This window comes from Lactuca virosa, chromosome 4 (assembly GCF_052849685.1).
Source record: "Lactuca virosa cultivar CGN04683 chromosome 4, Lactuca_virosa_CGN04683_v6, whole genome shotgun sequence".
NCBI lineage: Eukaryota > Viridiplantae > Streptophyta > Magnoliopsida > Asterales > Asteraceae > Lactuca > Lactuca virosa.
In genome coordinates this window covers 492,031,953-492,047,689 of record NC_136429.1, presented here as the reverse complement: position 1 = coordinate 492,047,689, position 15,737 = coordinate 492,031,953, and the positions used below count along the sequence as shown (strand labels likewise).

The window sequence follows — 15,737 nt, the reverse complement described above, 5'->3', positions numbered from 1 at the left end:
ACCGCAGTCATTGATGTTCAACTGCGGTTTCCTGGAATTCTTAGGATAATTTTGAAAACATGGTCTTGAGTCATCCGAACTTGAAGATTCTGGGATCTGAGAGCATTGTCCCACTTCAAAGTTCTCTATAGGTAATTCATGATGAATCGCCTGAAGAGTCACAGTTCCTTTTGCTGAGGACTGCTGTAGTGATGTTTTAGCTACTGCAGAGTAAGTCTGAGTTGAGACTGAGGTGGGACTTTTGTGAGATTTTTGACTGCAGTGTGATGAACTGCGGTCTGAGGACAGAGGTGGAATTAGATCACATGTGTGACCTTCAACAACGATTTCTTCATCAACTACGGATGATGTTTGAGAATTTTGATAAACGGTGCCACAGATAGGAATTAGATCACATGTGTAACCCGAAACCTCAGGCGCTATTTCCTCAATGACATAGTTATTGCTTAGACTATGCAGTCTACCGAAGTGAGTTTTGATATCTTCGGGAAAGGTTTTGTCATTGACAGGGAAATGAAATTCTCGGTCCGGAGGGACATACAGTCTGTCTTTGTTGAACCGTGGTGAGGAATCCATTGCGGTAGGATATCCATTTGACCAACCCCAATTGTATGTATTGTCCACGGTTCCATTGTTCACCAAATTTTCAATAGCTTCACTTTCATTAAACAATTTTTCAATTAAGAGATTTAAGCGTACAATTTCACTCTGAGCTAAATCTCTCTGATTCAAAGCTATCTCTAATTGGGTTTCACTTAACATTCTTGCATCTTTTTCTAACTTTAAGTCCTTTTCTAACATAGCCATCTTGAGTCTTTTGTTATCTAGTCGTCCTCTTACGTGGAACATCTCTTGGGATGCAATGTTCTTTTCATCTAAGGCTTTGTTATAGTCTGAAAGGACGGCAGCACACGTGTTATTAAGATCATCTATGTAGGGTTGACAATCATGCATGCTATAATTTAGAGTTTGGATCATGAGTTTTACCTGTTCGACGATGCTTAGAGTTCCATCCTTTGCCATGTAGCAGTAGTTTTTGTTCAGCATTGCAGGCTCATCAGCATCCGCACCCGCGGTGGCTAGCATGCAGATCTTTCCTTTGTTTTTGACACTGCTGATGGCTTCATCTTCGTCTCCGGATGACCAAACTTGATGGTCTCTTTTGACATGGGCTACGTATGCCCTTGCCTTTTCAGCCTTTTCTTTGTCTTCCAATTCTTGAGCCATTCTGAGGTAGAATGCTCTGTCTTTCACTACATTGGCCTTACAATCTCATGCAAAGTGATTCTCTTTGTTGCATTTGTGACAAATTACAAAATCAGTCTTGTCTTCTGAGGGAGTACCAGAGTTAGTGGTTTGAGGAGACTGCGGTACCTCCTTTGGTTGATTATTTTGAGATTGCGGTGGTGGATGAGAACTTTTGGGATATCGAGAGTGGTTATTCTGGGAACCGAAGTTACGGTTGAATGGAGGTTTGTTGAACTGCTGATTCTTGCGGAAGGAAGGAGGGGGTAGACGGTTGAACTGTTGGCTAACCAGAGCAATAGCCTTTTGAAATTCTTCTTCATCATCATACTCTGAATCAGCTTCGTATGACTGCGGTGGAGTGTCATACGATGAAGAGTAGGGTGATTGCGGTGGAGCTTGTGCTATGAGAGCAAGTGGTCCTCCGAAGTCAGCACAATCCTTGAGTACGGTGGATTCTTGTGCTTGCAGCTCTCCATAGAGCTTGTAGAGTGACAAAGAGTGAATCTTTCTATCGCCTTGGACTATCATCTTAGCCGTAGTCCAATGTCTTCCCAAACCATTAAGAAACTGAAGATTAGTTTCATGGTTACTGCGGATGGTGCCCGCATTGGATAACTTGGTGACTATCAGGTTGAATCTTTTGAAGGAGTCTTCCAAACTTTCACCAGTATGAGCTTTGAAGTTGTTGAACTCATTGAGTGCGGTAGTAAGCTTCTTGTCTTGTGCTTGTTCTGAGCCTTCGTACAAATTCTTAAGAACTTCCCAGATCTCTTTTGCTGATTTGCAATTTACGATAATATCGAAGTTGTCAGGAGCAACTCCACAGGAGATTTCATAAAAAGCGACAGCATCATTTTCCATTTTATCGAGATCATACTTGGTGGGACGGCTCATGACTGGTTGACCTCCTCCTAATCTGGTTGTAGCGCCGTCGGTTTGAACAGGTGTAAGTACTGGGACATGTGGTCCTTCTTCTACGGATCGCCATACATCTCTACCAAGTCTTCTTAAGTATCTTTCCATTCTTTGTGACCAGTGATGATATTCATTTGCTACCAGTATTGGGGCTCGGTTAGAACCACCAACACTGTTGGAAACATTCAGAGATAACGATTGTGCCATTTGAGTTTTTTTTGTGAGAAATGAGCTTTAGTGGTATAGAAGGCCCTTTGAAAAAATCAGAGTTCCGTTTTCAAAAAGCAACCACTTTGGCTCTGATACCAATTGTTGAGAGAAAAACTTGGAGACACACTTGAATAAAAGTTAGAACAAGTATATTGCGGAATAGTTAATCTCAAAGGATCTAAAAGCTCAACAATAATATAGTTAGACGGTTAGAGAGTTAGTTGCGGAAAAGTAAAGAAATAGAAATGACAGCAATTGTTATATCAAGAATACACTTAAGCTGATTCATAACAAGGAATGCATTCACTCCAAGTTAATAAGGAATATCAAGCTTAGCGATTAAGTCAAATATGACTTGCTCCGAAGAGAGATTATGATCAGCAGAATTATGATAAGATTTAAGTAAGAAGCGATGAGTGAAGAAGGATAGAGAGATAACTTCAGAATGTATATTCAGATAGAATGCATTAGTTATCGGTGATAGAGTGTATTCAATACAGGAGAATAAGTCTCTATTTATAGAGACTCAGAAATGCACTAGATTACATCTCTATAAGTAGCCGTGCAAGGCATACTGGACAATAGAGTGTATTACAAAAAAGACAAGTAAAGTAATCTAGCTAAGTTGACTGCGGTAGCTGACTCCGGTTGCTGATGCTGATAAAGAGACTGACTGCGGGTGCTGAAGTCACTGCGGTAGCAAAGTTCAAGAGGGTCACTTTTATGATTCAACAGTTTCTACTTGTATTCCCCCCCCCATAAAAGCATTTAAGATCATTTAAAAGATAAGTTAAGGGATATGAACTCACCTATAGTGAGTGATATGAAAGTAAGATCGATTGTAGGATGCTAAGTGTCAAGTGAAGTCTTGAGCACAACCGGATCCTAATAAGCATATAATGACATATATATATGGATATAATTAGTGTTTAAACAACTAATTATGAAAGGAAACCACCCTAGGAACTAAGAAACACTTAGATTGAAGTGTTATAAGTTCTAAGGATTGCATAAAATGGGAGTACGGCCACACAAGTGTGTGTACGGCCACTAGGTGTACAGCCACTTGTGTGTACGGCCAGGTGTGTACGGCCATGGGGTGTACGGCCGTACACTCCTTAAAGAACATGCCCAAAAAGGTAGTCTAAGGCTCTATCTAGCATCCTCTAAGTGTTCTTGATCTTGTGTTGCAATACTACATGAGTTTGAGGCCAAATATGCACTAAATAAGGGGTGTACGGCCATATGAAGGGTGTACGGCCGTACACTCTTTGTGTTCATGATTTTATGATGTTTTAAGGCCAGAAAGGAAGTGATTGACGAGCCTAACTAGTAGATGGAAGAGGTACTCACACTTTTGAAGGATTCTATTGAGTTCATGGCCTAAGAACAAGTAGGTGTTCTTGGAGAAAGTGTTGAACACTTGAAGATCTACCCAAAAACATGAATTTCATGGATGAAATCAATGGGTGATCTAAGATCATGAAGGATAATCACAAAGAAATGGAAGGAATTCTTACATTATTGAAGATCCGGATGAAGAAAGTCGATGATAGTTGAGAGAGAAATCAGTTTCTTGGCTTGAATGTGAGAGGAATGAGGAATAATGGAGGAACAAGTCCCTTAAGGACATGAGTGTAAGGCCCAAATGGGTGTACGGCCGTACACCTATGTGTACACCATGTGTATAGCCATACACTTCCTATGAAGGAGTGTTTGGCCTGAATTTTTATACTATGAACTTTAGAAACTCATTCTTATGCCCTATCCTTGAATGTACAATACTTGGAACACTCAAATAAACTCTAAATAATGCTAAAAGATAGCAGAAACGAGTCTGACATTGATTTAATTAAATGACTGTACACGATAGAAATTTCGGGTTGTCACACCCGATGTATGCTTATAGGATTTCCGGATTACGGTCCGATGTCGGGCGATGCCCGAGGAATGTTTGTATGCCTTATGTCTTCATGATTCTTGCATATGTATGTATTTGTATGTTTCCAAATTACAATCCGATGTCGGGCAATGCCCGAGGAATGTTTCTATGCTTTCGGATTTCGATCTGATGCCGGCCGGGGCCCGAGGAATGTTTATATGTTTATTTTATGTGATTATCTACGTGTATATGTTGATATGTTTATATGTATACCGAGCTTTGCTCGATGCCGGGTGGGGCCCGATGTCGCACTCTGTCCGATGTCGGGCGGGGCCCGATTTCGTACATTATCCGATGTCGGGCGGGGTCCGATGAAGGGGCAGGGCCCATGATATGTGATTATGTGATTATGTGTATGGTATCTGGTAGTTCGGGGAGACTCACTAAGCTTCGTGCTTACAGTTTTTAGTTTTGGTTTCAGGTACTTCCGGTAGCAAAGGGAAAATCTCGGGATGACTGCATTGCGCACACCATGATGTTTTGGCCTAGGATGTCTACTCTGATATATTTGACAGATGTTTTTGATATGGATATACCGTTCATGATGTTTTGAGATACCATTACTTATGTTTTGATGAGATGATTTTGAAAACTATGGTTTTATTTAATAATTAAAAATGAAATTTTTGGTCATGATTTTTGGGATGTTTCAATGAAGGCTTTAGAGGATTTTATTTGCCACACACTCTCTTGCATCATTTTTGGCCGAAATCCTCTCATCCATCTCACTCTCTTACCTTCTTGCAAGTATTGAAGAGTTAGAAGTTACTTGCATTCTCTCTTTAAGTTATACCTTTGTTTTGACTTAAAGCTTAAGAGTTGTAACTAGCATTACAACAAGTTGATCAATTGTTGGTGTCCTACAGTTTATCCATCTTCTTCAACATTCAAGCCTCCCCTAGAGGACCCAAAGTTCATCAAAGGTGTTGCTTCTTCTTCCTTCTATGGTTGTGCTTTAAATATTTCTACTACTTGCAAGATGATCCTTGGAGGTGATAAAATGTTTATGTTATTTATAAAACTCAAGTCTTCCGTTTGCCATTATTTGTAGTTTTTGAAACTAGTTTTTAAATAAAACCCAACAATTGGTATCAATAGCCACCTTGCAAGTTTGGTTAGATTTTTTTTGATTTACGGAAATCTTAGTTTTTGGAGAATATGGATAACTTGTTTTTGTATAAAAACAAGTTCATACATATTTTATTTGACAACTTTATAATTGTTATTTTATATGGCAAAAACTTACATGCATTTTTTGTCACTTAAAGTTGTCTTAGAAAAAAAAAGTTGTTTTATGTTTATATGTATTTTAAAGTGCATAAACAAGCCTTGGACCATTTGTGTTGTTGTTTGTGTGATTTGGTTGAAAATGGTTTGTAACATTCTTTTATTCATAAAGTATGTAATAATAGTAGCTAGTTTTTATTCTTGTTATTTTTTTATGTAATAGATTAGTTTTAGACTAGATTTATTTTACGAAAAATGTTACAGATGAAGATGGAGGCCATTTCTTGAAGAACCATGGAGACTCACGGTTTTATAAAGATTTTATAAAAGTCCATAACTTTTATAAAGTTTTTATAAAATTGTAACAAAGTTGGTTGTCATTACAAGTGGGAGCTTGAAGATAACATGAAGAACAAGTTGTAATATTTGGTCCCTTTGTCCCTTTGGAAGGACTTAACACTTTTGTGTTGCCTCACATAAGTGTTATATAGTTTAAGGCTTGTTTATGTCAAATGCATGCTTGTGTTGTTTATTTTTCATGTAAATATTTTGTGTGGCTGATAATTTAGTTTTTCACAAACCCAAACTAGTTTTTGGACAAAATAAACATCACATGGAGTTTGGATTTCAAAATATAAAATATGGACATTGGATGTAACATATTCTAGCCATAAAATAAAAACCGGTTTTATAAAATTGTTAATTACGGCTACTTTTGAAATATTGAATTATAAGTGTAAAAATCATGTTTTTATAACTTATTCAAACTCCAAAGTATTATTATAAAAGAAAGTTTTATTAAACAATATTAAAAGGTTCTACATGGCTCAAACACAAACATAATACTAGGTATTAATTTTAAAATTGAACCAAACCGAAATATAAAAATCGTGTTTTTTATAAGAACCTTAAAAGTGATTTTTTTAGAAAATTGATACCATGACATATTGGATGCATGCAATTGTCATGATATCACATGTTATAAATAGAATAATAAAACATTCAAATGTCGTTTTCAAAATGCAAGTCTATGCCATCCAACTTTAGAAACAATTTGCACATCACTTGTATAATGCTAGTGGGATAAAGGATACCTAACCATTAGTATCATCTTTTGGTGGCCAAAGTATTTTTGCGATTTTTATAACCAAGTTATTGTTGGGTTTTTTTATACTACAACATCATGTGGTGCACATACAACCCTAAAAGCTTTGGATCTATGTTTTCTCTAATTATACATGCAATATTGTTTCCGAAGCTTTAAGCCTACAACTAGCATACAAATGATATAAACATCATAAAATACTAGTTAGGAGTTTACATCTTTGTGTATCTTGTAGAACTTGTAGTATTTTGCCTTTAAAACTTAGCACCAATAGTGTGGATGCCTCAAATGGAATCACAACACACCTAGGACAAAGGGTGACATTTGAGAAAGAATACTTGCCACATAAAAACCGTCCATATGAACTCCAAGAACATGAGTGGCAATTTTGGCTATGGAGCAACATATTTATATGTGGGATTCCAAAGGTCATGGGTTAACCTAAACCCATACCCATGGGTTTATGATCCATGGTTCATGTGGCCCAACTCTTAGTCCAACATGAATTAATAGCCCAATACATATGTTTCACTAATTACCATAATTAGTCCCCATAGATTTAATTAGTCTCTTTTGATCACTAAATTAATTCCAAACTAATTATTGATCAATACTACTTAAATCATATGATTTCATATTAATATATTATAACTTATAATATATTATAAATCATAAATAACCTCTTCTCAAAAGTCCATCCTAACAAATTGTCCTGATGATATACAACCCAAATGGATCATGCTACTCTCGGGTCAAGTACATACCAATTATAGTTATGGGCTTAGACACCTAATCCAACAGTCTCCCACTTGGATAAGTCTAATAACTATTATTGCAGGTACGACTCCAAAATCCCGACTAGCAATTGTAGCTCTTAAAAGCCGCTGTCGAACTCTGACCTAGTCAATGACACGCCCATTAGATAAGGGATCATATATTCCTCCATTGTAGATATCATATGGACTGAGACATGGATTATAATCATTCTCTCTGTCCATCTGTTGTTTCCCGTTTTCGATTTATGATGACCGACTAATTGAACAAATCAAATCAGTCCAGGCCCGACCGAGCACTTAGGGTTGTCATCACTAAATTATCGAGGGGCCCACAGATATCGCTTTTATCCCTCTAAGGGTAAAAGGAATGAATAAACTTCGACTCATATGCTTGCTCTATTTACTCATCAAATCACACACAACAATGCGTTTTATAGCACCAAGTTATTGGTGTTTTTCACATTATCAATGTGCAACCAACTTGTAGACTGCAACTCATATCTCTCCGTTTGAAGAATATAAGATATTATCGTCTCATGATCACTCGTGATAAAATCCATAAAGTGATTCAAATGAGCGTGGGTTTAATCCAATACTCGAATCTTATTCTAGGAGAACTCATGAACACTGCAGCTAAGTCTAAAATATCTAGACAAACTACAGACCCATTCATGACAGTCTTGCCTCAATACCTACTTCCAAAGTATGATCGACTGTGGATGCTTTGAATAACCTAGTTAGTCAGGAAGTCCAAAACATGCAAAGTGAAACACAAGAATAATACTAATCCTATATGGCCCCAAAAATTTTGAGTGTCATATTGATTACTCATTATTCATTGTATAATGTTTCGAGTAATCAATTTAATACTTGAATTAAAACAATAGTTGTCTCATGCTCCAAGCATGCACGTTATGTTTGCCTATGGTCCTTTCTTTGTGGAATAGATCAATTGACAACATTTCAATGATGCTCATTTCACAATTCCTAAGTCCTTATCGTAAATGTGAGAATACCAAATTCTTGTTATTTACTATAATTTGTTAGATTTTAAACTTATATGCAATGATCCTCTTGTAATGACTATGCACAAAAGTCATAGAGACTTGGCAACAGACATTACAAAGTATTCTAATGGAGAGCAATTCCATGGAAACGAAGTCTCACATTCAAAGTACATTCCTTTGAACATCCTTCTTGCATTAAGTTTTCTAATCTTACACAGATTTAATGAATAACTTCCACCTATGGAAACATTTCCATATTCCCATTTTGACTATCACTTCTAAACAAGAGTTGCCTCTTTTCAGAATATGTCAATATGGTCCTTCCAAAAAAATTACACTATACTTCCAACTGTCCATGAGCAACCAATCATTGGTAAACCTCATATTGTCCTCGACAATTGCTTAATCATTTTAGTTATATACAGTTTTGGTCCTTTTTCCCTCTTAATGCCCTAGGCATTTGGAAAATTCAGAACACATAGAAATATTATAGCATATACAATCGATCCTATACCCGAAGCATATGGGATACTATTCATAATGTCTCACATAAAGACATAATACTCGACCAGTCTTTTGCTATAATTTTTCTATTTCCCATGTTCTCATAATTCAGACTATGAAGAGGGATGCCGTAATCATAATCGAATTTTGAGAACGCAATTAATGTTACCATATATAGAATTTCCTTATGTTGAACCATTCCAACATAACATTCATATATATACTTGACTAAATTTGATTAAAATCTCAATCTAAGCTTTTAGAAATGGGATGAAGTATAATTTCCTCTCCCTTAATTATAGCAAAACAACTTTTCATAACCCTGCATCTTTGCAAATTGAAACCTTTTGTTTTCTATAATTAACATTGCTAACTTGCAATACTTAACATAATGATCATGCTCCCACTAACATGATAATTATATCCTTATTAACATAACACTTATGCTCCCACTAGCTTTGACATGTATCCAGAAACCAGCTGGACTTATAGAAATCAATATTTTATTGACTTTCATTACCGAAGTTCAGATTTCTGATACGAGATGCTTCGATAAGACTTTATCTAAGCTTCCCAAAATCATACACCTTTCCTTAGATAGCTCACATGTGTGTCTATACAATTATGAAAAGGGATGTCGTAATCATAATGTTTAGACCTTTTGCCAATTTGAGAAATGCAAATATCACAATTGCTAACTATTTAAAATCTACTTAGTGAAAGCTTTTCCTCACCATCATTTTCATGAATCAGAGAGAAACCTTATGAAACTTAGATTTTTATGGTTTATATGTTCCCATCCATGTGAATTTGTCAAAACCATAATCACAAGACAAGGTTAGTGACAAATCCAAACTCATATGGACTGAACTTGTTCAATCTTAATTTCTTGCCACCCGGCAGCACAAGGACTTACCATGTCTTCCAGGTTGTTATGCAAACAATTTGAGAACTCATAGAACTCATAAGCATAGTCAACTTTAACTGGAATGGGCACAAATATAAGAATATGTCAACACGATAGGTTACAAACCTCAAGTCGTGTGCTAGTGATAATAAATAGGTTCTATACTTGATTAGTTCTTGAAACCTTTTCAAGATCTTTAAGACTCCCACTGACCTCTTGACATATAATATTCTCTTTGTCAAGAACCATTCCTTTACAAAACAAATATTCAAGAGTTAGTGCGGATTCTTATCAAGATAAACACTTCACATAATCGGTCTTAGTTGGTCTTTGTTTTATCCCAAACATCACAACTTACCAATTTCAAATGTACAAGAGTAAGAAAACATTTTACTCTACATTTGACAAGTGTTATAAACCTTCCTTTAGATTATGTCACTCAAGTTACAATCTTGGAGTATAACTCTAAGACATCATTTTGGAACGAAGTATGATTCATCTTTTGATTTTAACCATTTCAACAATTCATGATTCCTCTTCTTAGTCAAACAAATGCACTAAGATGTCCTTAGAGGATCAATTGTGATATGGTTTTTTTTCATAATCAATAAGATGATCATAAAACATGATACTAAAGTACTCTCCCATCTTTTCAGATTGGAGAAACTTTTATCTATCTGCCTAATTTGATTCTTCTCATTCGTGCTGCCATACGTTGAAACTTTTCCAATGTTTCAGAATTATACTTAAAATTGTAAGCACGACCATATTTACTAAACTTTGTTAAATCATGACGAATAGCCTTATCGTTCTTTGTGGTGGACCTGATTAGCACACAACCAAGTGAACCCGATCTCCTAGTCCTTCACTTGACTCACATATCCATGTGAACAAGGAATTAGTCTTAATTTCCCAAAGATGAAAATTCTCATTCATCATACAATACAAGTTGCATGAATCCAAGTTTCTATCCAACTTAAACTTGGGTGATGAGAATCTTTCCTTATTTGGTAAATTATGACACTACCACAAACGAAAGAATCAAATCCTTTTCCAATATTGCTATCAATGGAAACATATACACAACAATTTTTCACAAATGCCATTGTAGGGAAACTTAAAATAAAAAAAACTTTTCCTTTATTTAAAAATTTGCAGAAAAACTTTTCCTTACAATGCAATTACAAATGAAAAACATGTTGATATCTATTCCTAAGCAATCTATCATGACTCTTAAGCATTAGCTCAAAATTCTGATCTTCGAATCATGCGATCGAAATCCATCTTCACGATCAGATTCAGCTTACTCTTCTTCTAAGCTTCCTCTCTTTTTTCTGATTCTACAAAACATCAAAATGCGACCTAGTCACATCATGTAATAAGAATCTCCAAATGGGAACTTAATAGAGTTAGATAGTGGACTTACCTGAAGTGGAGTCAAACTTTTTGACTTTACCATCCTTATGATCTTTCAGGTAAATAGGGAAGCTTCGCAACCAATGACCCTTCTTTTGGCAAAAGAAGCATATGGACTCTTTGGAAATGGTACACGAGATTATCTCAGACTTAGCCTTTCTCTTTAACATTGGGTCAAATGACTTGACCATGGCCGATCCGTTTCCATTGGGAAGATAAAGCTTTTCTGGACTTCTAATGTTACCATTGTCAATGTCCATGTAAGTTTGGGAAGTAGATCTTCCAATCAAATTTGCTTTACCAGTGCTGCAAATCATTGTTGATTCAACAGCAACAAGCAAATATGTAAGATCAATAAGGGTCATGTCGTGATCGGTCATCAGGGAGTGACTAAAGAACCCAGTCAACAGCCAACTTCCTCGAGACTTAGACACCTAACTCTCCCAGCTTGTCAGTATGTGACTTCATCTCCAAGATGTGTGGACATATAGACATTGCTTGCCAATAGGGATTAAGTGACCTTGAACTTTTCAAGTCTTTGAACTTGTGGGTTAGGGAGAATATTTGGAGGAGGTGAAGGAAGTGAAGTATGATTTCCAGTCTCATTAATGCAAAAAAAGGGATTAATCTTTCACCTTGATTTCCATGTGGGATATCATCTTCATTACGGAAACTTTATCCAAAAGGATAAGGAAGACCATAGTTGTCTGAACTAGACATCTATGAGGGAGAAATTCAAGCAAGTTGATTTAAGTCCTTAATATAACACCCAATATGAAATATTAAGGCTAGGACCCAATACAATATCTTATAACTTGGAAGAGGGATGCCGTAATCCAAGCTACAAAATATTTGAAGGTAGGTAAATGACGATTTACCAATTTCCACCATGAAAAACGAAAAAGAATTTTAGGTTTTAAATGAATTGAAATTCCTAGATCCTTTGAGATTCATTGAACTATTCAATGGCATGTTTAAATCTCGATTGTGCCCTTTAAGTTTGTGACTAGGATGCCGAGGATCACAAACAAGGAGTGAATAACCATGCAAATTAGCTTGGTACACTTAATGTTACAACCACCTAATCAATGTGCCGGTTAACCACACACGCTCCATTGATCTATGATTAACATCAAGCTACCCTTTGTCACGCATTGTCAGTCCCAGATTAGTGAGCCGGTTAACCACACACTCTCCACTAACGACTTGACAAGGTACAAAGTGCAATTTCATGGGTTAGCACCAAATTCACATTTTCCTAAGTAACTAAGATTAGGAATTTATAAGTGTTTAGTTACTTAATATTTATCATTATACTTTTAATGAAGGGAGAATTAGAGTCTTATCCTACCCGTTCGGCTAACGACCTTCCACCAGTCAAGGAAGCGGTGGGTGAGAGTGGACACCCATTAAACTGTTATTCTATAGGAAGTAACCTTATACCCCCTTATAGACCGGCTTCGTGAATGATGCCTACTAACAGTAAGACTGACTTTAATCTTATACATATATATATAAATATTAAACCTATAATATTATAATAGTATAAGGGTTGAATTTTAAACTTTTAAAATTCTTGGTGGTTTAATCCATTAATTAAACTATACTCTTAATTTAATTAAACTTAAACCATGTCATTATAGAATTATTAACTCTCATTTAATTAAACACTTTAATTAATTTAATAAAGTCCATAAGGTTTGAATTTTAACTTTTAAAAGTTCTAGGGTTTGGAATTAAAGTTTACATAAGTGAGACTTTACAACTTCCAAAACTTGAAGGTAAGTTTTGAAACTTTTCAAAACTCTTGGATTTTCATAACTTATGAGTTTAATAAAGGTTTTATGAAAAACTTTTCAAGTTCCATAACTTGAGGACAAGTTATGGAAGCCTTTAACACCATTCAAGATGACATTTAAAAATGAGACCTTTCATTTTCTATAACCTATGAGTTTTAAAAGAAAGACACTTCATTTCCATAACTTATGTAAAATTTTATGAGTTTCATTAAAACATTTAGATCATAATTTTAATTAACACAATAATCAAATAATTCATCCATAACCATTTAAACTCATAAGAACAAGATAATTCATATCATCAATCTTCAAGAAATTAGCTTAATCATATTAACTAATACAAATCTTGAAATTATGACAATTATTTTTTATTTGGATGAGAATAAACATTACCATAGAACCAAAATCAAAATTTATGAACAAAAACACTTTGTGGTAATGATTCTAATCCAAATCAGGCCAAAAAAACCCAAAAATCTACACACATGGAGCCCAACTCGACGAGTACACTATCCAACTCGACGAGTTGGTTGATTTTGTACATGGACTCGTCGAGTCTGTGTATGGACTCGTCGAGTCCCCTGTTCAGTCTCCAGAGTTTCAGTATTTCCAGCTTTGAAAACCAATAAAAACATCAAGTATAATAGAAAACAACCCATGACTCTGATACCACTGTTGGGTTTTTTTTATACTACAACATCCTATGGTGCACATACAACCCTAAAAGCTTTGGATCTATGTTTTCTCTAATTATACATGCAATATTATTTCCGAAGCTTTAAGCCTACAACTAGCATACAAATTATATAAACAACATAAAATACTAGTTAGTAGTTTACCTCTTTGTGTAGCTTGTAGAACTTGTAGTATTTGGCCTTTAAGAACTTAGCACCAATAGTGTGGATGCCTCAAATGGAATCACAACACACCTAGGACAAAGGGTGACATTTGAGAGAGAATACTAGCCACATAAAAACCGTCCATATGAACTCCAAGAACATGAGTGGAAATTTTGGCTATGGAGCAACATATTTATATGTGGGATTCCAAAGGTCATGGGTTAACCCAAACCTATACCTATGGGTTTATGATCCATGGTTCATGTGGCCCAACTCTTAGTCCAACATGGATTAATATCCCAATACATATGTTTGACTAATTACCATAATTAGTCCCCATAGATTTAATTAGTCTCTTTTGATCACTAAATTAATTCCAAACTAATTCTTGATCAATACTAATTAAATCATATGATTTCATATTAATATATTATAACTTATAATATATTAATAAATCATAAATAACCTCTTCTCAAAATTTCATCCTAACAAATTGTCCTGATGATATGCAACCCAAATGGACCATGCTACTCTCGGGTCAAGTACATACCACTTATAGTTATGGGCTTAGACACCTAATCCAACAGCTATAGGCCAATTATACAAGTTTCTCTAATTGGATGACATGGTTGGAAACCTCTTGTGATAAAGGTCACCTAAGCAAGAGTGTTCCAAGGCATAGATGAGACCAAACATGTCAAATTAACAAATGAATTGTTAAGGGTCTCATACATCTAGGAATTACAAATGGTGTAAGTAATACAAGTTATTTACCTTGTTAAAATTGAGTAAATAGGTAAAGGATACCTAACCATTTATTTGATTTGTAAGACTTTAAATAAATAATGTTTTTGGAAACTAAAGGGTATTATTTTTAAAGAATTAAATACTAAATGAAAACTTTGTTAAAATTTTCTAGATGGTTCCACTAACTACTGTAACACACCGCCACCCAATGAACATTCCGTCATTTCTTGAAAAAGAAAAACTCAACCACTCCAACTTTTTGGATTGGCACAGCAATTTAAGAATCGTTTTGAAACAAGAAAAGAAAGACTATGTCCTTGAAAAACAAACCCCGGATGAACCACCTGCTCTCCCAAAGGCTGCACATGATGCATGGCTAAAGCATATAGACGATTCAATTGATGTTTCATGTCTTATGCTTGCCTCTGTGGTTCTTGATCTTCAGCGGGATCTGGAACTCTTTACTGCCTTTGACAAGATAGAACATCTCAAGCAGATGTTTGGTCAGCAAGCTAGAACCGAAAGGTTAGAAACTATAAGAGAACTCCATGGCATGAAAAGGGAGGAGAGTGGAAATGTAAGCACACATGTTATCAAATGAAAAGCTATCTGGATCAATTGGAGGGATTGGGCTCTCCATATCTATAAGACTTGGCCACAGACTTAATTTTGAACTCATTTCCAAAGTCTTATGATACCTTCATCATGAACTACAAAATGAATGGGTGGGAGAAACCTATATATGAGTTGCATGGCATGCTAAAAACTGCAAAGAATATCCCAAGGAAAACCCCCCAAGTGCTCATGATTAGGGAAGTAAAAGTCAAGAAGAACAAATGAAAGAACTTCAAGGGGAAAGCCACAAGATGGCAAGGGCAAATGGAAGAAAGCTCCCCAAAACCCACCACCAAAGAAGAAGGAAAATGTTTCCAAATATGACACATTCTTTGAGTGTGGTGTCGTGGGCATTGGAAAATGAATTTTCCTAAGTACCTTGTTGAGTTGAAGAACAAGAAGGATGGGGAAGGCCCTTCAGGTATATCCATTTTCATGATTGAAATGGGACTATTTACTTTTTCATCGAACACTTGGTTA

At 35.7% G+C, this 15,737-nt stretch overlaps 1 protein-coding gene across 1 annotated transcript; it reads left to right on the top strand.

Moving 5' to 3' along the window:
- The first annotated feature begins 14,814 nt into the window (after window positions 1-14,814).
- LOC145106945 (uncharacterized) lies at window positions 14,815-15,243 on the top strand. The gene has a single exon (XM_079043857.1). It carries the CDS (start codon window positions 14,815-14,817, stop codon window positions 15,241-15,243), a length of 429 nt encoding a protein of 142 aa, XP_078899983.1.
- Window positions 15,244-15,737: the final 494 nt, after the last annotated feature.